General features: G+C 35.0%; 1 protein-coding gene across 1 annotated transcript in view; it reads left to right on the top strand.

Annotated features, from left to right (window-relative positions):
- Positions 1–2,535: 2,535 nt before the first annotated feature.
- CNTNAP4 (contactin associated protein family member 4) overlaps positions 2,536–23,873 on the top strand; it is a gene marked incomplete at both ends in the record, with an annotated part of 207,427 nt that continues 186,089 nt past the window's right edge. The window contains one exon of the mRNA XM_082301928.1: positions 2,536–2,632. Within this exon, the coding sequence (XP_082158054.1) occupies positions 2,536–2,632 (97 nt within the window). The remainder of the gene's footprint in view (positions 2,633–23,873) is intronic.

The following is a 23,873-nucleotide window of genomic DNA, read 5'->3' as shown; positions in this document are numbered from 1 at the left end:
AAACATATGTACATATTTTGGCATACAATTTTATTCTAAGACTGGTGTTTTCATAATTATAAAAGTACGTTATACCCATGTGTATATTTGCATGCAATTCTGTCAAAAAAAAAGAGCACAAAATCCGATGACCTTTGTCAGTTAGATGTTCCTTTTTGGTGACTCTAAGCTATTTTATAAGACAAATATTTACCCACAATGGCATTGGCCTTTTTACTGAATTTGCATTACATTACCAGAATAATAATTCTTCCTGATTCAAAGCCCCGGGGATCTTAGAGCTAATCCTAAAGAACATCATTACATTGAAAGTCCTTGCCAAGATTTTATGAGAAATCTGTCCTATTTTTAAGCATGAAATTTTGTCTAGCTGCAGAGTCAAGGACCATCTCATGGGATATTCTTTAGAGATGGCATGCAGCACAAGGAACATTTTTATGCTCATATTAATTTAGTTAGAAGGTCAATATTAACTCAAGGAACTATATAGCAAAGAAATCCAGCTTCTGGACAAGTGACTCTATAGTTGCACTAAACTTGGGAAACAGAATTTAGAATTTAAAGGATGATTTAGGAGAGCTAGAAGGCAGGTTATGATTCACATAATATTTAATACAGTTCCTCCATGCATTTTCATTCAAATAAAAGTTGACATGGAGAAGTGGAAGACCAGCTGCATAACAGATTATTAACTTCACTTGAAGCTTTCTACTTAATACAGCAATTTAGAAATAGGCCTTTTTTTCTTAATCATGCTGATTTGCTATTTTTAAAAGAATGTAAGAAAAACCTGCATTAATCGCCTTTCAATTTTTTTTATTTTTAGTTGTTTTGGCTGAGCTGAAATACATATTGTAACACCTAACATAGTCTAGCTTAGGTAGCATGAAACCAGAACACATTTTACTCTTACTTCTGTAGATAAATAAGAGCATCCTTCGAGGGCTGAAGAAGTTGATTTAAATAAGCAACAAAAGTTCAGAAGCTTTGGGAGCTTAATTCACATTTCATCTCTATCCCACAGTTATTCTTGACACCAAACAGTTCTACATAGCAATTTGCAGAAAATTCTATAGTCTTTGCAACATGCAAGAGGGACACTCGGCAACATTCTACCTAGTGTCTAACCCACAGACACCAGTATCACTTTGAATGGAAGATCCCTTTGGTATATAGCAGCTGCTAGATAGTTCACATGAAGTAGGAAGACAAAGTTTGGACCACTGGCCTGAATATACAAATGCCAAGTCTGCTTTTTATACACCTCACACTCACAAGGCACATCATTTTGTTGTGTATTGTTGCAGTAATTTCTGCCAAAACAAAACAGTTCATACAGAGTAAGCACTGCAGAAGCAGCAGTGATGGGGCCATCAATGTGGTCCTTTAACACAGCTTTTACCCTCATTAATGTCATGAGTTTGCTAACAGGCAGTTAAATTTCTCACACTTCAGAAATAATGTCTCTAGAGTTAGCATACAGTAATTCAGCCTCTTTTGCAAAAAAACTACAAAGCAACAAACCAAAAACTCAAACCAAACTCCAAACCAAAACCACACACTTTTAGGATATAGTTTAAATATAATGAGTTAAAATTCCTCTGAAGCTCTTTCCCAAATGAAACTGTTTACCAAGCACAAGCAATAGGACAGTTTAAACAGAGCTTGCCCTTTGTGAAAGTATAGAAAGCAAAATGCTTTACGTGGTATTTGGGAAAGCCAGGTGCAATATGTTTATATTCTGTTTAGGAGTTTACCCTCAGGAGTAGAGGATGTAATTCTTTAATGCCAGTATTAATAGCGATAAAGCCCTCCAGGGACAGTGGTGGTGCCTTTTTCTGAGGGGCAGTCAATCATTCAGTTCAGCGCTCACTCCTCAACCACAGGCAGGCTGCTCATTTTACTCGCCGGCTTAGCTTCAGCTCTCGACTACAGGCAAAACGCTTTCCTTCACGAGAGCAGAACTTGCAACGCTTTTGCAGCTGAGAGAGTAAGAAAAAAAAAAAAAAAAAAAAAGGAAGAAGAAACACCACGCTGTGAAAGGCTGGGCAGCAGGCAGAGCCGGCGGTGCCCACGCCAGGCGCAGCGGGCAGGGCAGGGCAGGGCAGGGCAGGGCAGAGCAGAGCGCGGCCGGCGGCGCTCGCTCACGCCTTGGCCGCGCCGCCCATTGTCTGTCGCCGGCGGGGCCCGCGGTTCCCGCCTGCCGCCGCCAGGGGTGTCCAGCGCCGCGCCGGGCGCGCTGCCGGGGAGCAGGTGCGGAGGGAGCCGGGCAGCGCAGCCTTGAGTGCTTCTGTGGCGGCGAGGGGGGGGGGAGAGCCTTGCTCCTGCTCTTCAGGGATTGCTGCTGCGAGAGGGAGAAGCAGATCCGGAGGTGTGCGTGCATGTGCCAGGAGATGCGGAGCGCGTTTGGCTGAGGTGTCTGGCCCCTGGGAAGCACTGCGAGAAGAGGCAGAGAGAGGCAGTGGGAAGAGGCAGGAGCAGAACTGAAGTACAGAGCAGCTGTTTCCGAATACTCTGGTTCTTTTGGGTGCCTCAATGAATGTGAACATGGATTCTGTCACTGAAATCTTCTTGAAGCTGCTCTTTCTCCTGTCTGTTCATCACTGGCACATGGCAGTGGTGGGGAATAAATGTAAGTATTCCATATGATTTAAAACTCAATCCAGAGTGTGTTGAAAACTTCTGGGATATTTTATTTGCTTTTAGAATAAATATAATTTTTGAGACAAGTATTTATGCTTTGAAATCGTGACAGCAAGCTGCTAGTCTGAAAATTTTCTAAAATCCTTCTATAGATTCTTGTCACCCATCTATGTACAGAATGTTGTTTATAAAGCTTCCTGTATAAGAGTATATGAAAGCAGCATTTTGCTAAGGGATGCATGTTCAGCTGTATTTTCATTTTTGTTTTCTCCTTTTAAGTGCAGCATTTTCCAAGGAATTGTGTCTTGCATGGAAATTACTGGCAGACTTCTATTGTGCAATGTTTCTATCATGTAGTGGGTTTTAGCATTTGAAAATTTGGAAAGCCTAGTATCTGCATATCCTGGATTAAGCTGGCACTCAACTTTAATGGCAATCACAGTGCAGTTCAAAAGCAGTAGAAATGTAACAAGGAAAATGTGGATAGGAAGACTTTACGGTCTCTTCATTGATTGCTTAGGGAGTATTGTTCATGCATGACTACAGAAGAGAATGATAACAGTTCCAATAGAAAGTTTTTTTTTAAAATGAGTTAGCTAGTAGGGTGGTATCACAAAATAAAGACTGTGATTACAGTTTTAAAGACAATCTGATCTCTAGGAGGCAAATCATATATATGTATGTAGAGAGATAGATATAAACACATGCACACACATATATATATGTATCTGAAAATCTGTTTTCAGAGTTATGTTAATGATCTTTAAATTAAAAAATAAAAAAAAACATATTAAGAAACTAATTTTCAGGGCATTTATAATTCAGTAGTAGAACAGTTATTCTTGTTCCATTTGATTCAGCTTCAACAAGCTGAAGGATTTCATTTTGTGTTCTGTGGTAGTGCAGTAGCCTAAATGCCAGATGCTCATAACCTGAACTGAACATATTTTCTCCCCTTCCTGTTAAGGCACTGGTTGTGCATCACAGGAATGGGAAGGGCAGAAGTAATGCTTCTGTGGGAAGAAAGTGCATGCCAAAGCAAGGAGGAATGTTCAGGAATAACCTTACAGCCCAGTGGCAGGGGACAGCTCCCTGGAAATATTTAAGCAATGGCAGAGAAGTTTGAAGCGCTCAATGGATCTACAGCCTAGGGTTTTGCATATGGATGCTTTGTAAACTAAACATGCTCCCATGAGCCAGACATTCACATTGCAGCACCAAAATGATCTTGTGCTGTCATTCAGTAATGATATCTCATTTGATACTTAAGTGCATAGTGTAGCCCTAAACATGAATACTAAGTTCCTCTTGTTAAACACCCTGCTGCAATCCAGTCACAGCTTTAATTCTCTTCATCATTCTGCATTGTACAGTTTATGAATACATCCATTTTCACAAGACCATGATAATTGAATTGCACATTAATAGCATTTGGCACTGTGCACAAAACGAAATCAGTTGCTTACAGGGAGGCATATTAAAACCATTGCAAAAAGACTTGCATCACACAGCAAAGCAGTAAAGCACTAGAGGTCACTCTTACAATTTAGGAAGAAAGGTTTGAGGAAGAGGCTCAAGCTTCTTTCGAATACAGGATTCTGAAGGATAAAACAAATCAAGTATGAAATACATTTACTACTGGCTTTCTCACATACATCTCTAAAACAGGGCAAAATAGATTACAGTGTCAAATGATTGAATTGCTTGAACAGATTTTTTCACATATGTGCTACTATTTATTATTGTGAAATATTTTTATTTAGGAGTAAGTCCTAACTACTATGTCAAAACACTCATCTGAATTGAAAGTACAAGAACTCTGCCCATGCTACAAGCAAGGGAACTTATTGTGGGAAGAATAAATTAAATTATTTAAATTAAGCAATACAATAACCTGTAGAGAGAACTTGGCCAGCCTAATGCATATTGTTCATTTTCAATATCTAATTTGAAAAAAAAAAATCCCATTATATATTGTTTTGGAAGTGAAAATTTCTGTAGGAGACTTTGTTTTAGAAGTGACAGTTTATGTCTGAAATATTATGGTATGACTTTTGTTAGTGTGTTACAATTCATAAAATCACCTTAGGAGAAAGGTGATTACTGATGATTACTGATTATGATAGATCCGTGCAGGAGCCTTTATTTACCTACTTTAACTTACTTTACTTCTTTCTTCTTGTGATGTTAACCAGGAATTGAAATCCTTTTCAGTAGGTGCTTGTACTATTGGTGTTAATGCATTTAAACACATTTACAAAACCAAGTAAAGTTTGGTTTTCTTGAATGAATTTTGATGGCTAGATTTTCCAGTTGGCTGCCAATCATCAAAGAGAATAGGATGGGTTTTTAATTTTTCTTCTATATGAATATATTTTTCTTGCTTTAATTTTATGGTTCTTTCTGTAGTAATGGATGCCGAATACCCAAGTTTTGCTTTGTCCTTAAGGCCAGTGGCCAGTAAGAAAGGACAAAAGTAAAGACCTTTAAAATTCATCTTGAAGTGTCATTGGTAATATTACTGAGTCAGTTGTCCAAAGAAAATTTCTTGGATGAAAAATTGATGTGTTCAAAATTACTTCGGTCTAAAAGAAATCACAATATTCCTCTTTAGAGTAAAATGATTTTGAAGTTCTTAGGTTGTCTGGAGCTAACAGACCCTGTCATCTAAAATATGAAATTTTATTTCTAGGATCTTATTTTGTAGTTTGTTTGTTTCCCCTGAAAATTAACACTGATACTTCCAACCAACAGAAGTAATAATTGCTGCTGAAAATTCAAATATTTTAAGAAGTTCTGTAGTAGTGCTGCTTAGAGCTTTCCTATGCTTTGTTTCTCCCAAAGAATTGCACTTCCAATGTAGTTGAAAGAAGTTTGAAGTGCACAGACTTAGTAAGTAATTGTATAAGGTCAAGTGTGAGTTTTAAATGAAAGATTAAAGCAAGTACCGCTGTAAGTTTTTTGCACTGGAGCTATGAGACATTTTTATTTTATTGGTAACTGTCTCTACTGTTGTAAATCAGCAAGTTTCTAAATCATCCCTTGAGAACCTGCCAGAAATTGGTACTCCCAATAGGTGCAGTGTTTTTTTTTAAACTCTCTGAAACTGAAGTGTTGCAGAAAACATAATTAAACCCTTTATACGCATCAAGTCAGCTGTGACTCAAATTATTAAGGGTAATTTTTACAGTGAATGGAAATAAAGAGGAATTGGGGAGTTTCCATGCAAATTCTCACTTCTGTATACCTACTTCTCTGTGTTAAAGCTCCCCATTTTTACAGAAGCTTTTACGAATTCAGATTTTCATATATGTACTATGATGATCACAATTTCTATAAATGCATAAATATTGTTATTATTATTATTACCACTTCTAATAATACTGTGATTGCTGTTGATTTTATTTTATATATCAGGAATTTCTTGTTAATGCTAGATTAGACAACCTCTCTAAAGCTGACAGAAAATGACTTTTAATGAAGCTGAAGTTTTCAAATAGAGGACTAAGTGAATGCATACCTTGATTATACCATCAGATGCAAGTCATTGTACAAGTATTATCCCCAGGGAAGGGATTACTTGCTACAAGGAAAACATTGTGTGTTAATTTTGAACTTAATATCATTCTGATGTTAATCACTGGTACCAAACAGTTCTGTAGAATAACTGACAATTTTATGGAATCACATTAAAAATATACTGAAGTCCTGTTTATCAAAACAAATTTATTTTAAAATACAATTCTTTTACTGTTAGTTTGTGGTTGATGTGAACTGGAGGGGAGGAGAAAGTACTTACTTCCTTAATTTTCTTTTAGTCTCATTAATATTTATTTTCTGTTTATTATAATCTATCTCTTCTATGAGAGAGCAATAGAGACCTCATCAGAGATCAGGCCATCTCTGGGCAATTATTCCCATGAATAAAACATTATAGGCATCTCTGGTATATTTGGCATGTTGTTTGTACAGTAACATCAAAAACTTGTATCAACATCAAATCTAAACTAATATCAGAAGAAAAATCTATGGAATTTTTTTTTTCAGACTTTAAAGGCATAGAATTCACGGAAAAGCCTCAGGCTGATTACACTGAGTATAATAAACAATTCACATCCCATTGCTCTAGGCTTTAAAATTCTCATGAATACACTTGTCCCTGAGCCCAGTCAGCAGGATGGATGGAGCAAACTTGGTCATGATTGGAGGAGTCTTGATTGGAGGAAAGTGAGAGACAAGTAATGACATTCTCGAAGTATGATTGAATCAACCAGAAGAAGAAAATGCACTTGGTTCTATGTTATTATGTCATAAGTAGTAGTAATAACATTTTCTGTGTAGGTTGGGATATACTGTATTTTGATTAGATGTCAGTCAGGAGTTCCAAAGGAAGCATTAACTTCTTCCTGTCTTCATAAATATTCAGTCATGGCCATTCTGCTTGCTTTCTTTCTTACATAAGAGGACGCAAGCGTACATCTATATTCATCCACAAGAAAGACAGCTTTTGACTAGGATGGTTTGCCAAAGTCTCGTAAAATAAAATGTGCTTCTGTCATTGTATGTGAGTACAAAGCTCAAGTTTAATATTCTTTCTGGACATTTCTCTGGTATCTTAGAGAAAATCCACAAACCAATATTTTGTCATATATTTGTAGGACTGTGGTGTTTTAACCCCAGCCAGCAACTGTGCCCAACACAGCCACTCTGTGATTCCCCCACCAGCAGGTAAAGATGAGGAAAGGTAAAAGATAGTAAACTTGTGGACGGAAAAGAGTTGAACTTGATGGTCCTTGTAGGTCTCTTCCAACTCAGAATGTTCTGGAATTCTGTAGTTCTGTGCATAGAAAAAGCAAAAGTCACATACATAAGCAAAGTAAAACAAGGAATGCTTTCACCACTTCCCGTGGGCACGCAGGTGTTCTTCCATCACCAGGAGAGCAGGGCCCCATCACACGTAACGATGACTCGGGAAGACAAATGCCATCACTCCAAATGTCCCCCCCTTCCTCCACCTTCACCCAGTTTATTTATATGCTGAGCATGATCGCATATGGTCTGGCATATCCCTTTGTTCAGTTGGGGTCACCTGTCCTGGCTGTGTCTCCTCCCAACCTCTCCTGCACCCCTAGTGTCCTCACCAGCATGGCAGTGTGAAAAGCAGAAAAGGCCTTGTCCCTGTGCAAGCCCTGCTCAGCAACAACAAAAACATCTCTGTGTTATCAACCCTGTGTTCAGCACAAATCCAGAACACAGACCCATACTAGGCATTGTGGTGAAAATTAACTCTACCCCAGCCCAAACCAGCACAATATCTAATATATTTGCCAGTATTCTGTCTACTGATTCATCTTCTGAAAGAACTTCAACAATCTCACTTTGTAACAAGTTTTGATGAGAAAAAATAGGCCATATATGCCCCCCCATCCCTTCTCAATCCTGCTAACTCCACACTCCAAACAAGCAAATCAAAGAACAATCAAATAGTCAAGAAAAATTAAATCTTTCAAATACTTCTTTTCTTTCTCCCCCAAGTGAACCTGTGCATTGGTGCTTCTTGTAGATCTGAGAGTTTAGTGTGCTGTATCACACTAAACTTGACCTGCTTCACAGTACTTTTAATGTTTAATGTTAGTTGCTCTCAACTAACAAGGTGATAACAGAGGTAGGAGCTGTGAGTGCCATGACTAATTCAAAGGGCTTTTCTTCATAGAACACTCCAGGCAATTTTTTAAAAATTGTAAAGAAATAACAAGTACTAAAATAATCATGTCTATGTCTGTCACTGACTCCAGAAGCACATACTATCTTTATTTAAGATGTTTCTGCAGTGAAAAGTTAAAATTTGCTTTTCTCTCTGAGCTTTCAGTTGTTTTATGAAGAGGGATGGAAAGGCCAAAACAATAGTGGTAACATTGATCTTGACAAGTTTCTGTACAATTGCTTGTATTTTGCACCGTTAATTGTTTTGGTAAATTGATCTGGTAGTTCTTGAATATAAAATTTCTTTGTAACTAATAACTTGTTTTGGCAGTCAGGGCCTATGTATGACTTCTAGATTAAAAATTGAGGAAGAGATGTCCTTCTCAGTATACTAGTATATATTAGATTAATATCATTATAACAAGAGCTGTCTTTCTAAATGTGAGAAATAACGTAAAACATATATGAGAAACAGCATGCTGTCAAGATGAAAATGTTTTGCTCTATTTGTTTGTAAAAAATGATGCAGCTTTAGCGGTAGGGTTTAACCAACTGTGGTTTACTGAAATTTTACCTCTGCAATGTTTTATATCTTACGTATTTTATCATTCTTACTTATATGTCATGTGTTTATGTTTTATATATGTGAGAGTGTACCATTACAGGCTAATGTTATACTCTATAGAATACTCTGTAGGTCATTTGTTACCAGTTGAAGTCTAGGCCAGTAACTTCGAGTTAAACCTGTAAAACACAGTGGAGGGTTGGTGTCCAACTACTTTGGTTTTCAGAAGAAGTTTTTAAGTGTTTACTACAAATTGGTACACTATTTTTTAGTAAACAAAACATTGTGTTGACTTGGAGGTAAAAACTATGCTGTCTGTAATCTACTTAATGAGAATTTTCAGTGCAATAATTTGAAAAGTGATTGAAATCCTGGAAACTTCATTTTAAGTAGATTAAAATTAGGAACAACAGAATTATTATTTAAATATCGTACTCACTTAATAAACAAGCGAAGAAAACTGCCTCAAGGGTTTTAAATCTCAAAGGATAGAGAAAAAATATGGTTAGAAAATCTATCCAGCTGGGTAGCGGGTCTAATAACTTTTTATTAAGTAGATATTATTATGTAGTTGTGCTCAAAAATAAGTTATTCCTTGTTCCTTGCTGTTAGAGTGCCTGTTTATTTCTATAAAATTATTTTAGCAATTAAAATATTTACATATTTTAGGGTCTTGAGGGAAAAGTAGATTAGAAACAGCATGTTGGAATAATTGAATTTATTTTTATTACTTAATATCATTCTTTTTTCAGCCAATAGCTGAAGAAGATCTTGCACTTTTTCAGGTGTTTCTCTGTCCACTTCTAAATCTAAGTAGAAAGTGTTTTTCAAAGCCTTAGTTGTTTCTAAAAATAAGATTTTATAAATTATTTTTTCTGATTATGTTTAATACTTGTTGCAAGAAATCCCCATCTGTATTTGCTTGACCTGTTCAGTTATTGTGAAAGAATACCTTTAAAGAAAACTCTAAAGAACAAAAGAAAAGTCTCATGAAATATTGGTTAAACAGGATACAAAAATATTATTACTCAGGTGCCATATAACCTAATAAACCTCACCAGGAGAGAAAACAGAATACATTGTTATTAAAGAAGGCCTGGAGCAGAGTTTCTGAACAAGACAACAAGAATAAAACCTTTTGAGGGGAACATGCACTATAAGAGTGATGCTCTAGACAATCTGAGTTGCATGCAGGGAGCACGAAACACTGGTTTAATTCACCTGCAGCATTCTGCTGCGTCCCAAGTTATATTAGACTGGATATGCTCAACATGGTTATTCTATAATTATCTGAAAATTTTGAGGGGAGGGGTAAAGTAATTTTCTTCAGGATTACTAATTATGGTAGAGGTCAGATGTTTACTGCTATGGAGTGCCAATAAGAAAATACCAATTTGAAGCTGAAAGACATCTGGAATTAGAAATAAAATTATAGAGGAGCAGAAGAAGGGAGATTTTAATTGTTTCATTTATTTGCAAATGTGACTTACTTTTGAGATACATGACTAGCTTCTGTCTTCTGCAGAGACAGGAAAATTGGGATTTATCTGGCTGAAATTAAATATCTGAAACTTTGATATTTGCATCTCAGCTGGCTAAGTTCCTTTTTAGTCATATGAAAGAAAAAATTGTATATGATATGAAGAAGTCATGACAAAGATGGAAGGAAGAAATCATATGCAAAGGCGATTTGCAGTATAAAGATGCCATTTGTCTCACTACTGACTATGACTGAGTTTAAGTAACTAGGTCATCTGTACACTTCGTAGACATCTACATGAGATGGGTTCCAGTTCCATCAAAATATCCTACTGAAAATAAGTGTTAGAAAAAAGTGTACCAAGCTGTATTGATTATCTTGTACAATAATCACCAGCTATACCTGGTGACTCATTCATATTTGCTGTTAAGACTCCCTGAGTCTCCCTCTTCTGTGTTTGCTAACATGGGTTCTCCTTGATTGTCTGGGGGTTAAAGCTAGTCCTAGACAAAATATAGCGACTTAGTGGAGAGCTGGAAATATCCTACCAGTGAGACTGTCTTTTATTCCTGAAAGTGTGAAATAAAGAGATATTGTGACCATACACAGTGTTCTGGTAAAGGGAAATCTCATTAAATTAAATAAGCTGAAGCTGACTGTTCTATCCACCTGAGACAGTCTGATCTTTCCACCCCTTTGATAAACCATGATTAAAGCTCCATTTTAACCCCAGTCTTGTGAAAAACTGTAGGGTTTTTTTTTTTTTTTTCTTCTAAAGAAAGCATAGAGTGAAAGATTCTATTATGAAAAAAAAATACTAGAACCCTGCAGCATTTCTTTTCATAAAACAATAATAAAACAGATACAAGTATCCTGGTACTTTCACGGTTACTTAAAGCCTTTCTACCATCCGGCATCTAGTGATGACTATAGACTGACTGTTACTCAGATCAGGAAGCTTTTTTAAGCTTCAAGCCAGCAAACTATGGCTCTCACTGTAATTTCCAGTTGATGACAGGATGCCTATCTGCTAAGCAGCAATCTAGTTTGCAATAGTTTTTTAATCATGGTGAAATTTACTTACCCTTCTTTTTCTAGAAGAATAAGCAATCTTTAGTAACTGGGTTTTTGTTTTTTTTTTGGCGGGGGTGGGAGGGTGTTTGTTTGTTTTTGTTTTAATTAAAAATAGTACTGAATCTCGTTGTCTTTGTTCTTTATAACTAAAGCTCACAGGGAAATCAGTGGGAGCTTTGCCTAAGTAAATATTGAATAAAAGCTTTAGAAAGAATGAGCTGAATATTCATTCAACAGTGATATGCTGCATAGTTTGAATATAACTGGTCTCTTTTATTTCCTTCCTAAGTACAAGTCCTTTCATTATGCCTTGTTTGGAGGACTCAGATACACAACTGTATAACAAACAAGAATTACTCATTTGTCCGACTTGACAAAAAATAAATATGAGAAGAAAGAGACATTTTGAATTTTAGCTAGTTCCTGTGGTTAGGGAATTTCTATGCCTGTAGCAAAAAACTACTGCTGTTTTTCTGAGCCAATGGTAACTCTTTAAAAAACTACCAAGATGATTGATTTTAATTTTCAAGGGTGAAATAGCCCTTAAAACTAAATTCTTTCAGGACTATCTGGATGCAGTGGAGCTCACTGGCAGTTGCTGAGCTCTGCCCTCCAATTGATAAAGTGTTTTGGAGAAAACTCTTAGTTTTATCAGCCTGAGTGTGAAATTTTTAGGGCCATTTTTCAGTTGTACCATGCCAGCAGGCTCTGGAGCATCACCATACTCTTCAGAGATTACATTTCTGTCCTCAAGCAAAGTCTTTCTCAGAGACTACTTTTCAAGAGAGTAGACATGTCCTCCAGTAATTAAGACTGAATGAACCAACCTCTTGGAGAAAGGAGGGATTATCATAAAACTTGTTTGCAAATACTAACCTATAATTTTACTCCTAACATACTTGCTCTTACATAAAACATATTTGTAAACATATATGTATGTTTCTTTCCCTGCAAAACAGGAGAAACAGATCCATGGTACTTTGTAATCTCATTTTCTAATGCACTTTTGGGAGATCTAGATAACAGTGGTTAGTCTAGCACAAGAGAAGACTGTGATAGGGTTTTTCTCAGGGCACAGTTCTGTAAAAATGTTATTTAGACTTCAAGTAAAATAAAATACAGGAGGAATTCAGTGATAGAACAATCAGCTACAAAACCTTTGTTAAATTTTGATAGATCAACTGTTACTGTAAGAGACTATCAGTGTTCTTTTATATCTGGGTGAAATTTGCATTGTATAAAAATAATTACGTATAAAACTCTGCGATGTCCTAGACACAGATGACAGATGAAATGAAAGGTAACTGTAGCATTTTCCTGAAGAATCCTTTCAGTTATGATAGGAAATGGTAAGTTTCTTTTATGGAATATCACTTTGTAGCATTTACTCCTTGTATACTGTTAATGTGTTTGGGGTATGATGACTTCTTTCTTGTTTTTCTTTCCCAAGGGCTCAAAACCCCCCATCTCTGCTCAACTTGTTTTAATTTTTGTGAACATTCATTATCTCATAGATCATACTTATGCCGTATAGCTGTGCTTTACTGTGTTCTGATTCATTCTCCGTGGACAGGAAAATAAAGACTTTAAGAGGTAGAGACTGGGGAAAAGGAAGGCTGATGTGCAAGTACCCATAGGTACGTTTTTGTGCTGTCTGCAATGAAGTGTTGTTATTTTTGAGCCCTTTGCAAATTGTCTACATCTCTTTGCTGGTTTGCTCTTTGTAGCCCAGAAGTGGTAGATATCCAGTCAGACTGCCCCAAATTTAGAGTGATGGGTGAGTGATGGATTCACAGTTACGCTAAACCTTCTCTCTTACACTTAGGAAACTGCAGTAGAAAACAAGCTTTTTTTCACTATCTTGTGTCATGTTGGGGCAGGGTGGGAGAGTGGGTGGAGGTGGGGAATCTACCATGGCAAATAAGTCTTTTCTTCTTATATCTCGGCAGTGACTACATAGAAATTGACATTATTCTGCTTCTTGGGAAGGATGGTAGTATATTATCTGTAGATATTCTACACAAGGACAGATTGAGAAATTCTAACAGAGAATTCTCTGATCTAACTCTCAGCCTAGTAAAATGTGTACATGTGATGGAGGTACTGAAGAGAGTAGTCTCTGTTTTGATGTTTCTAATAAATTTTTGTAACGTATCAGTGGAAGTGTTGCTAAGATAATGCTGCAGGTGTTGAAAACGTATGTTGAGTGGAATCAAATTATATCAAGTTTCAGTGCATGGTTGTACATACTTGAATATTGCAGATTCAAAGGTATTACTAAAAAATCTACCAGTACTATGAATATGATGTTCATATTTACATGTCAGCTTTTATAGTTATATGTATCCGTATCTTTTTGAATGCTTTAATCCCTTCTCAACAGATTTATTTTTGATGATTCATCTTTCACACCTGAGTTGTAGTTAATGTGTAATCATTTAATTTAGTCATTTAATAGATATTTAATTACTTATATTATTTTGCGGCTTTAGTTAATGTAGGGGTACCTTTGGAAAACAGCATCCCAGACTGGACATGTGTCCTTTTCTCAGTAATTCACAATGGATAAATGTAATAAATTTAATCTCAAACCTGGAAGACCCATACTCTTGAGAATTTTTAAATGTGTCTGTCATCCTTCCTACCCTTCCACTTGCCAGAAAGAGCTGTGTGTAGGAGAAAGTGGTGATAAAGACTGTGTTCCTCTGACTTTGGAATCACACTGCTAAAAATATGTTAGAACCACTTTTGCAGTAATGGATAATTTCAGTCAGAAAATCAGCTATTGTTTGGTATAAAATCTTTTTTCAGACTAGGAGATTGTAAAATATTGGATGTTTCTTAAACTGTAATTTTTCATAAAACATAACCAGGTAAATAGGTGGTAAACAGCAGTGGGTAGAAAATACTCAGTGTGTTACCTTCTTGGAGTATAAATAGTGGTCTATTTTATACCATCTTTTAATATCTAGCTAAAAATATTTGACAGATAGTGTCTTGATCCACTTAAATTTCTTCTAATCAAATAATTCATTGTCATTTTTCCAGCAATTAATCTATCATCATTGAGAGAAGAAATCCGATGCCAGATCAATATTATCTGTATTGGAACATAAAGTTTTTATGAAAGAAGAATTGTGTAATTCCTTCAGACTAAACAAATTTTGTTTTCAAAGCCTAACTTTGCACGACTCAGAAGAAAACAAAACATTTTGTAAAATAGTAAGTGGTCTTCTGTTTAAACTACTGTTGCAGAATTTTTATTGTATCTGTCAAGGCAATTAAAACACATATTTGTGCTTAAATATATGTATAAAAATATAATTAATGAACAGCACAGTGATCAGAATCCCACTTCAGTAAGTGGTTTTAAAAAAAGTTGCATAGATGCCTCTTGAGCAGATGCCTTCTAACCGCTTGTCCCAGTACCAGCCCTGTGCGTGGTCACAAGATGCACCTCAGCCCACCCTTGAGTCCACACCTTCTCCTAGGTCTGCTGCCCAAATGTGGACCCAGACACCTTGCTGGTATTGCAGGATTGCTACAACACAATAGGGAGTCGTGTACCTGGCAACCTTGCTCCTAGACCATTTAATCCTCTCTGAGGCCTTGTTGCCCTCTATGCCAAATTATTTCTTAATCACAAATTTACTGCTGATTACCAGCTAGAATTTTAATTTCCCCTTTCAACTTTAGTACTTGTGTAGCTTTGTAGAAAATTGCTTTTTTTGATTGTAGTTGAGAAGTTTGATTTTGTGGCTCACATGTTGAAATAGAATTTGTACCCAACTTACTCTAGCTATGTTTGAAGGTGTTGAATGTGGGCATGGGCAAAACACAGATACCCATGTCTTAGTCTACTATGTTTTCAAAGAATATTAAAATTGGAGAACGATGCCTGGCCCAGATTTATTTAGGACTTGAACATTCATTAATTTACTTAGAAATATTTACACTTATATGCAAGAAATATTTTGTGTGTGTGTGTGTTGAATATTTTAAAATTGACTCAGTTTTAGGTTTTTTACAATGCTGAAGTTTGCTGTAGAATGAAATAATGTTACATGATCAGTCAAAACAAAGGTTTGTGGAACCAGACTGTCAGGGACACTCTTATTTTGTAAACTCCCTCAATTCCCTTTTGACGGAATCAGAAATTCAGATGCTTGATTGTTTCATTTTACCATGACCTAATTTTCTTCCCTGGCAAGTTTTCCAGGAGTTGGAATTATCTCTATTTCTGACATGTGACTTGGCTGCCAAGACGGGCCTTGGCTACTCTGCTCATTACTGTTTCTTACTGTTACTGAGAAATGTGCAGTTTTTATAGGGATATGAGTTGGGGATCCTTCGAGCTTGGAAGTTGTGCATATATTTGAATATTTGAAGCAACAACTCATAAAAAGAAGAGGAGCCTAATAGTCACTTAAACTGTGTACTGATTAGCCCATCTGTAAAACATCATCTTCTATGTGTTAGCAAATAGTTTACTCAGAACAGTTTGTTGTGCATATCGGCACTGCACGTACAGTGTTGCTACCTCATATAGCTTTTATGCTATTTTGATATTGTACAACTTCTCTGTAACTCCAGTATTCAAACAGTTGCACCAAATGAAGGCTTTCCAATGATTTTTTAGAGAATTAATCTTTCTAATTGTGGAAGAGACTAAAACCACTTAATGAGTTATCTCAGTGAAGGCATGAAATCTCTGCATGCGACTCTAAGTCCCATTCTGGGCTGATTTTTCTCTTATTTTGAATTTCACAATGATTATGCATCTTAGCTATTTTTTGGTTTTGATTTGAGAATTGGTTCTATTGTTGGGAAACTTCAGGTAATGTTGATTGTATTGTCAGGTAACTTAAAATCTGGGGAAAAGAAAGCCACAAAACCATCAAACCGCTAAGAAAGAACTTTTCATCATTTAATTGGCAGGACTTAAACTTCATAATATTTTTATACATAATATCAATGAATTCTTTAGTGTGGCAAGATAGCACTTGTAAGTGTACTCACAAATCTATATGTAAAGAATTACTTTACATACCAGTGGAGTTTTTTGCTGTTATTTTTAAAATCGTGATTTTAAAATCTCTTTTAATGAAATGGCTAACATACATTTGTATTTTTTTTTTTACATGCTGCAGGACTCTCTTTGACTTTTATTTTGTGCTCAGTTTTGACATGGTTTTTCTATTGATGTTTATGTGTTTATATTCAGATTAGTGAATTTAACACAGGACACAAGCAATTGAATTGCAGATATCAATGCAGACCCTGCCTAAGGATGATCAGGAAAATACCTATTGTTACCCCTCAGAGTGAGTTTTAGAGTTAATTCTGATACGCATTCACAGTAAAAATAAAAATGCCAAATATCCCACACAAACATTTTCTGTTTTTTTTTAAGTGCGTCATTCACAGCTGCTGTGTGTTGAGCTTGCATCTGTAAGAAGGGATGCATTTCCAACAACAGAAAACTTCATATTAATATGCCGTTTTCTCTCACTGGTAGCAGTTTTAACTATTTTATGCAACACCATTGAACAAAGTGAAAACACTGGTTTATGTCAAAAGATGAGATAAACAACCATGACTTTTTCTAGATAAGAGTGTCTCTGATAGTGCTGTATTCAGTCAAGCCCCTCAAAACAGCTGCTTCCCTCATCACTCCACCTGCCCCTGCCATAAGCTTAAATTACTGATCTAACTGTAAGAAATACTTGATTTGATACTATAATGAGGCACTATTTTGAAGAGAAAATGGATAGATAATACTTTAGTAATTAACGCAGGAGAAGTCTGTGCAATGACAAGATGAGTTTTATTTTGATCGTAGGTAAATTCATTAAGCAATAATGAAATGCAGTGTTTTTCTAGGTGCTGTGGTATGTTACTAGATCATTCAGTTTGTTTTCTCTGAAGGTGAATCACGTTTCTTCAAGCAGACCAACAAGATTAGAGAAGCAGCTCAGCACAGACTTTTTGTCTTCACAGTGATTTTCACAGCTGTGTATAGAAATGTGAGAAGGCAGTCCTAAATAGAAATGTCCAGCAAGGGATTTCCTTACCTCCCAAAGACTGCTTTCGTTGAAGAGGGTGAAAAAAGGCTTGAGAAACTACAGCCAAGAGAAAGCAATTAATTAATTCTGTCAAACAATGCATACTCTTCAGAAAAAAAAAGAACCCATAGTTTTTTTTATCTACTGTATCTTTGAGATTTCAGTGTTTGCCAAGAGATTAAGATACCATCTTCAGCCTAAAATGATCCGTTTATTTATAGTTTAAGTAAGCACAACAGTAGATATCTCATAAAAATTTTTCATTCTACTGAAAAATTAACATAATGATAAGAAGTGTGATAGTTAAGCTAACAAAGCAGGCTGGTCTTACAACCATGAAGGCAAATTTTCTTCAAACTAATCTTTCTTGTTGAAAAAAAAGTTGTCGCACTGCAAGATTTATTTTGCAAGTAAATTGAAAATTTAATTATAGCTCAAAGGCCTTATTAATACTTTAAAACCAATTTTTAAAATGTGGTATTTATGATGATTCTTTTGCAATGTTATGTTAATGCAGTATTTCAGTGCTACTGAAATATGAGGGAGTGTAATAAAGATATTTTTCCTTTCTTATATTTCTGTTTCTTCTTTGAAAGATCCCATCATAATTTGCAGTATTCTACTTCCAGGAATAAGTTGCGAACTTTAAATAAACTTCAGGTGTAAGATGTTGGTCTTCATTAAAAGGTCCATTTTTTAAAATTTGGTTTATCTGTTTTATAAGATGAGACTTAGCTTCCTCAGTATATTTTGCTGCTTTTTAGTGTGTCATTACTTCAATAGAACTCTGTCATTCATCTGAGAGCTAACAATCAGTAATACTGGATGTTGTTTTCTGTCCCACTACTGTATTCTTTCTTGTTAATGTGTAATGAAAAATGTGTAAATGACCCCTTTAAAAACTTCCTGAAAAAGGAAGTTTTTAAACTTTGTATAAGTCTCTTAATCCAGAGTGAATAAAATCTTGATTTATTTTCTGCTCTCTTTTTCTTTCTTGTCTGTCCAGATGACTGAGGGTTGTGGATGAGATGTTACCCACTTGGACTGGCCTACAGTAAATTGTTTATATCCATACTTTGGGGCTGGGGCATGGATTTGTAATTCTTCATGTTGAGACAGCAGTTGAATGTGATAAATTTTAAGCATCCACATGCTTTTTCACAGTTGTTCATATTTGTAGGTAATTTTATGTCATCTTATGACTAACTAGTACACTTCAGTCATGTCTAATAGGCTTCTGACTTGAGCTGAAATTCTTGTTATTTCCTGTCTAGTACATGGTCTTGTGTTTTCTGATGCCAGACTTCGTTCTGTCTCTGTTACACTGCCATCATTTAGTTCTTTCTTTTGATATCTTGATTCTGCTCTGTATTGATGACACCTAATTGTACAGGGAGGTGAATTTATAAACATATCTATAATTTTTATTTCATGGTCTTAATGAAATTAAGGAATTCCTTGATTTGGTGATCATTAACTCATGGGTGGTTTGATTCTTCCCTTCTTGGTACCTCATATTAGCATTTTCCTGTCTTTTTGCAGCATGTAGTTCCTTTTCTCAAGTACTCATGAATGACTAGCAATTTCCTATATAACAATAGATAAAATCAGCCACAGCTTTTCAATCTAAAAATTGCCTGTCACAGAAAACCACAGATTACTTTGACATGTATACATGAAGTAACCTTTGTTCCATCTGGTCTAGCTTTTGATTTACCTCCATTTTTAAAAATATTCTGTCCTTTCACTATTTTTCTAAAGTCTCCCATATTTTTGAAGTCAGATTTACAGATTTTTTTTACTGCCAGTTTTGTACCTGTTCTACCTTTCTTATCCTCTCTTTTGTGTGCTTATACTACAGAATTTTGTCCATTTATTCACTTCTAACTCACCTTGTTAGTTGAGTTTATACTGCTTTTATCTGTGTCTGTAATAACATGTATCAGGTTTTCGGAATTCAGAGATACAGACTTCTGAACAGAGCTGGGGTGTTACAATACACTGCTGTTGACTTTTTTTGTTTGTTTCTCATTTGTTCACATTATGCATTGTGCTTCAGTATCTTTGGTCGTCAGTCGCATTTCTAAAATCCTTTGAGAGAAGTTTTTGTATAACTTAGTAGCTAAGATTATATTTGTGGGGGAGCAAGGAAATTTCACATTTAAACCTAGCTGTTTTCATACTTCAAGAGGAAATGAGATGTGTGTAGTGGAAAGTAGAATGTCTTATCAATAAACACAGGCACTCTATACTTCGTAGACATACTGATATACAGAAGCATGAATATTAGAAGATACACATATACTCAGAATTAATTCTTTAATTTCATCATACAGTAAGAAGGTAACAGCCAATAAATGTTTAAGTAATGTGAATATTGGAAATTTTTCTGGGATTATTGCTTCTAAAATACTTTGCATGTATTTTATATTTGCTTTTTATTATATTATGTGGGAACAATCTAATTTATTTTGTACTGTTGGCTTTTCTTTTGCTTTTCTTAATCTGGTTAGGCCAAGTAATGTATCTGAGCTGCTGCAAGTGAATTAATGGTTTGCATTTAATAAAAATACCTAGTAAAATTTAGACCCTCACCAAACAAACACAGATCTAATAGCAGTAAGTTCTGTTTAATCTCCTAAATGTGTTGTGCCCAGTAGAAATGTTTTAGTTGTGCAGTATGTTGTTTAAACACCTTTTTTTTAAATACTTGAAAATACGTCTCCCTTTCAAGTTCCTGCATAGAAATTTTTTTGAACCCTTTGATTTTGTGGTAAGAGTTATTAATTTCTGTCATTCAGCTAATCAAGTCTTTTCAAAATCTTGCATAGATCTCATAAAGTGTGAAACTTGATTGTAAGTATCTGCATTTGTAGATCTTGAAATAACATACATTAATAACTTTAAATAGTTAAAATATAGTACAGAGACATTTTTCTAGATGAAGTAGGGGAAAATACTATGCTTGTCATTTGTCTGGAGTTACCAAGTTTTTAACTTCTCTCAGTGTGTATAAACTTAAAAGAAAATGATTAAATTGTGCTGCATTATAACAGTAATGGCCCATCATTTTGAATAAGTACAAGCAGTTAAGTGTAATGATAGTTTTCTGAAAATTACTTTGGCTCATTCCCAATTTTAGGGTACTTTTACCATGTAAATTTAAACAACCTTTAGCTAACTGTTACTTTAGACAACAGTGTGAGTATTATAATAGTACTTTATTGACTTAAGGTGGAAAAGAATTGCTAATGAGTTATATTACAATCTGTCTTTATAGGCCACTCAGTCCCATAAGATAACTTACATAAGATATGCTTTCTTCGATATTTATTATATATTCCTTTGATAATATCATCAGGGTGGTGGGCATTTATCTGCTTGACCGAAGGCTTTGTATGCTTGGTTGTTCATTTATCTAAAGAAAAAGATTAATACTCTGTAGTAACAGTGTGCCTTCTCAACCCTGAATAAAAATAGAGGAAGCAAGAAAGTAAACTTGATATTGTGTAATTGACTTGAGCTTTTATAAGCTTTCAGACTGTAAACATTTATGACTTTTATAAGGAGAAAGCCTAGTATTTTTATTTCAACGTTAAAATGCTAAAAACACCTGAAGAATATTTTTGACCCACTTTAGAGTGAGTTTCAGCAGAGTGCACTAAATATTGATAATTATAAAAAAATACTGGGGAATAAGGGTTAGTTATCCACCTCCCATGTATATCTCTGTTTCGTTCAGGTTTTGTGTTGGTTTGTTTTTTTAAATTTTATTTCCTGACAGGCTCACCATGAACTCTCCTGTTAAAGGTCAAGGTAATTAGGACTCTTTGAAATGATAATTGTAAATCATATTCATAGGCAGTCAAAGCTTTTGAAAGCTCTCAATCTTACTAGAGGCCTCTCCAGCTTTGGTTTTTCCCACGAATATTTAAGACATCATCAGCACATTTCTTCAGTTGCCACACACACTGATTTTACATGTCTGCATGTCTGTGTGCACACGTGCCCGTGTGCACATATACTATTCTCTAATGTAGCAGAAAAAAATTCTCTTTTCTTTCTACTCTTTTTATTTCTCCCTCACATTAAAACCTGAAACTTATAAGTAGAATAATTAACAAAAAGAAAAACTAGCAGATCTGACATAATTATAATAAAATCATTATAATTCTACAAATAAGAATTTCTGTAAGGGGAAGAGCTTGGCAGTGGCTGATTAAAGATTTCAACGCTTCAAAGCTGGAAATGTTTGCTTGCAGATATAAGTCATAGTGTAGCTTGGTCCTGTCTCTAATAAATATATGGGTTTGAGAGTAATGAATGAAGATGAAATAAGAAAAGGTGGAATTGTATTTCTAGGGGTTTGTATTTCATATATAATAGTTTTTAAAAATATTTTTTATGTCTAAAATTTTTATTTAAAACTTTGATTAAAATTTTATTTTAAATTTTTATTAAAAATGCAAAATATTTTTGCTTCATATACCTAGGGTTTTTTAAATTCAGTAAATTGCATGTGAAATATTGTTTGAATTAATTAATTTTGTTTCTTCTTGAGGAGGAAAGAGAAAATGACAGCACTTAACAAGCCACCTTTCTATGGATTTACATTTTGTAGTGTAAAATTGAATATATATAAGCTGATACGGATTTACATTTTTCCATGGATTTCCATTTGGCAGTATAAAATTCAGTGTATATAAACTCAGTTGAGAGATAAAAGGCATTTTGAATACCACTGTAAGCATTTACCAGTATTTGTGATTATTTGCAGTTGATTGTGTGATTTCTCTGGTGCCTTATAAGAAGAAAGTCCATCTAGCATCTGATATTAATAAAATCCCTTTCCATTGTGATCTCAAATTTTTTATGAACTTTAGTCTTTTTACAATCTCACCTGTTCTTAAAATTAAATTGAAATAAGGAAACATAAAGAAAAGTTGGTCAACAGGAAAAAGGAGAGACATAAATACACTGTAGAAATATATAGTTACAGAGTTGTTATTATGTCTTCTTCCTGTAGGAAGTCAAGTTAAATGTTAAAAGTCTTTCTTCATATAGATTTTTTAAGTTCTTGTATGAAATGTGAGAAAATAACTGTCCTGTTGCATATTGCTTGTGAGACAGCCACTAAGCCTTTTCTTTGTTTATTCACGCCATCCAGTACGTCTCAGAAGTTTTGTGAAGGTAATTATCTTGAAAATTTTACACACTCAGATGGCATACGCAATGGGTATTGTGAGCTGAGTAGGAGAGAGATAAATTTCTTTCAGTTTTGGTCTGTGTTCCACCAGAACATGATGGAAAGGATAAGCTCCTGGTACACGTCTTAAGTTCAGAAAGGAAGCATCAAACCTTTAGCAGTATGTAATACATCTATCTGAAGCAAATGTCTTAAACAAAACATGATGATGGGCAGACACTTTGCTGGCTAGTTTTGCTTCAAATTAGGTAAATAAATATGTCTGTGTTTTTTTTCTTATTTGCTGTTACTTGTTTTTATTGTAAATATTATGAGCTTGCTCTGAAGGAGAACATCATGAACTTGCAGACTGAACAAGGACAATAAGGTTGTGCACTACCCCCCATTTGAGACCATTAGGTTTAGTGTGGCAAAAGTATTAAGTACAACTTCACTTTAAATAGACCATTCTTGGATCTGATTGAAAATTTATATTTTTTTACCTTTCAAAAAATATTATGTAATTGTAAAATTGGTATTGTTTAAAATATATCTGACTTTTAAATCAATTAAACTTGACTCAAATTCCCTTTACTGATGGAAAGAAATATTTTAATCACATGACATAAAGATAATTTTCTTAATTCCCAGCCCTTCTAAAGTCTCTTCATGCTCTTGCTTAGAGCCTTGTTTTGTAGTGGAAGTGTATATCCTTGTAAAGCCCTGTATTCTGAGATGCTAGCTGAGCATCTGATAGAAGTAGATTAATAAGAAAATCTGACAGAAGAAAACATGGATGTGTATACTACTGCTTCTTGAATCTTTTTTTAAATTTAAAACAGAATATAAATTAATTATTCTAGATTCCTGTTTCACAGAGATTCTGAATTACAGAATTCCATCCACAGTCAGAAAGGAAAAAAAGTCAATGGGCCAGAAAGAGGAATATTCCCATTTCTTTCTTCATTCATTGTGTTAACCAAATAAATTCTTCTTGATGTGTAGAGCAAGACAGTTCATTTAGATAAGATTTGGGTGAACACTTATGTCATGACTGAATGTTTTACGGTCACTTAAAGAATCACCAGCAAAGATATCAGCGAATATGAGCAAATAATGTAAAAGCAAAATCATGGCAAAATTCGTTGGTAGAGTTCA

This window comes from Coloeus monedula (genome assembly GCF_965178545.1).
Source record: "Coloeus monedula genome assembly, chromosome: Z".
Lineage (NCBI taxonomy): Eukaryota > Metazoa > Chordata > Aves > Passeriformes > Corvidae > Coloeus > Coloeus monedula.
This window is presented reverse-complemented; position numbering and strand designations above follow the sequence as displayed.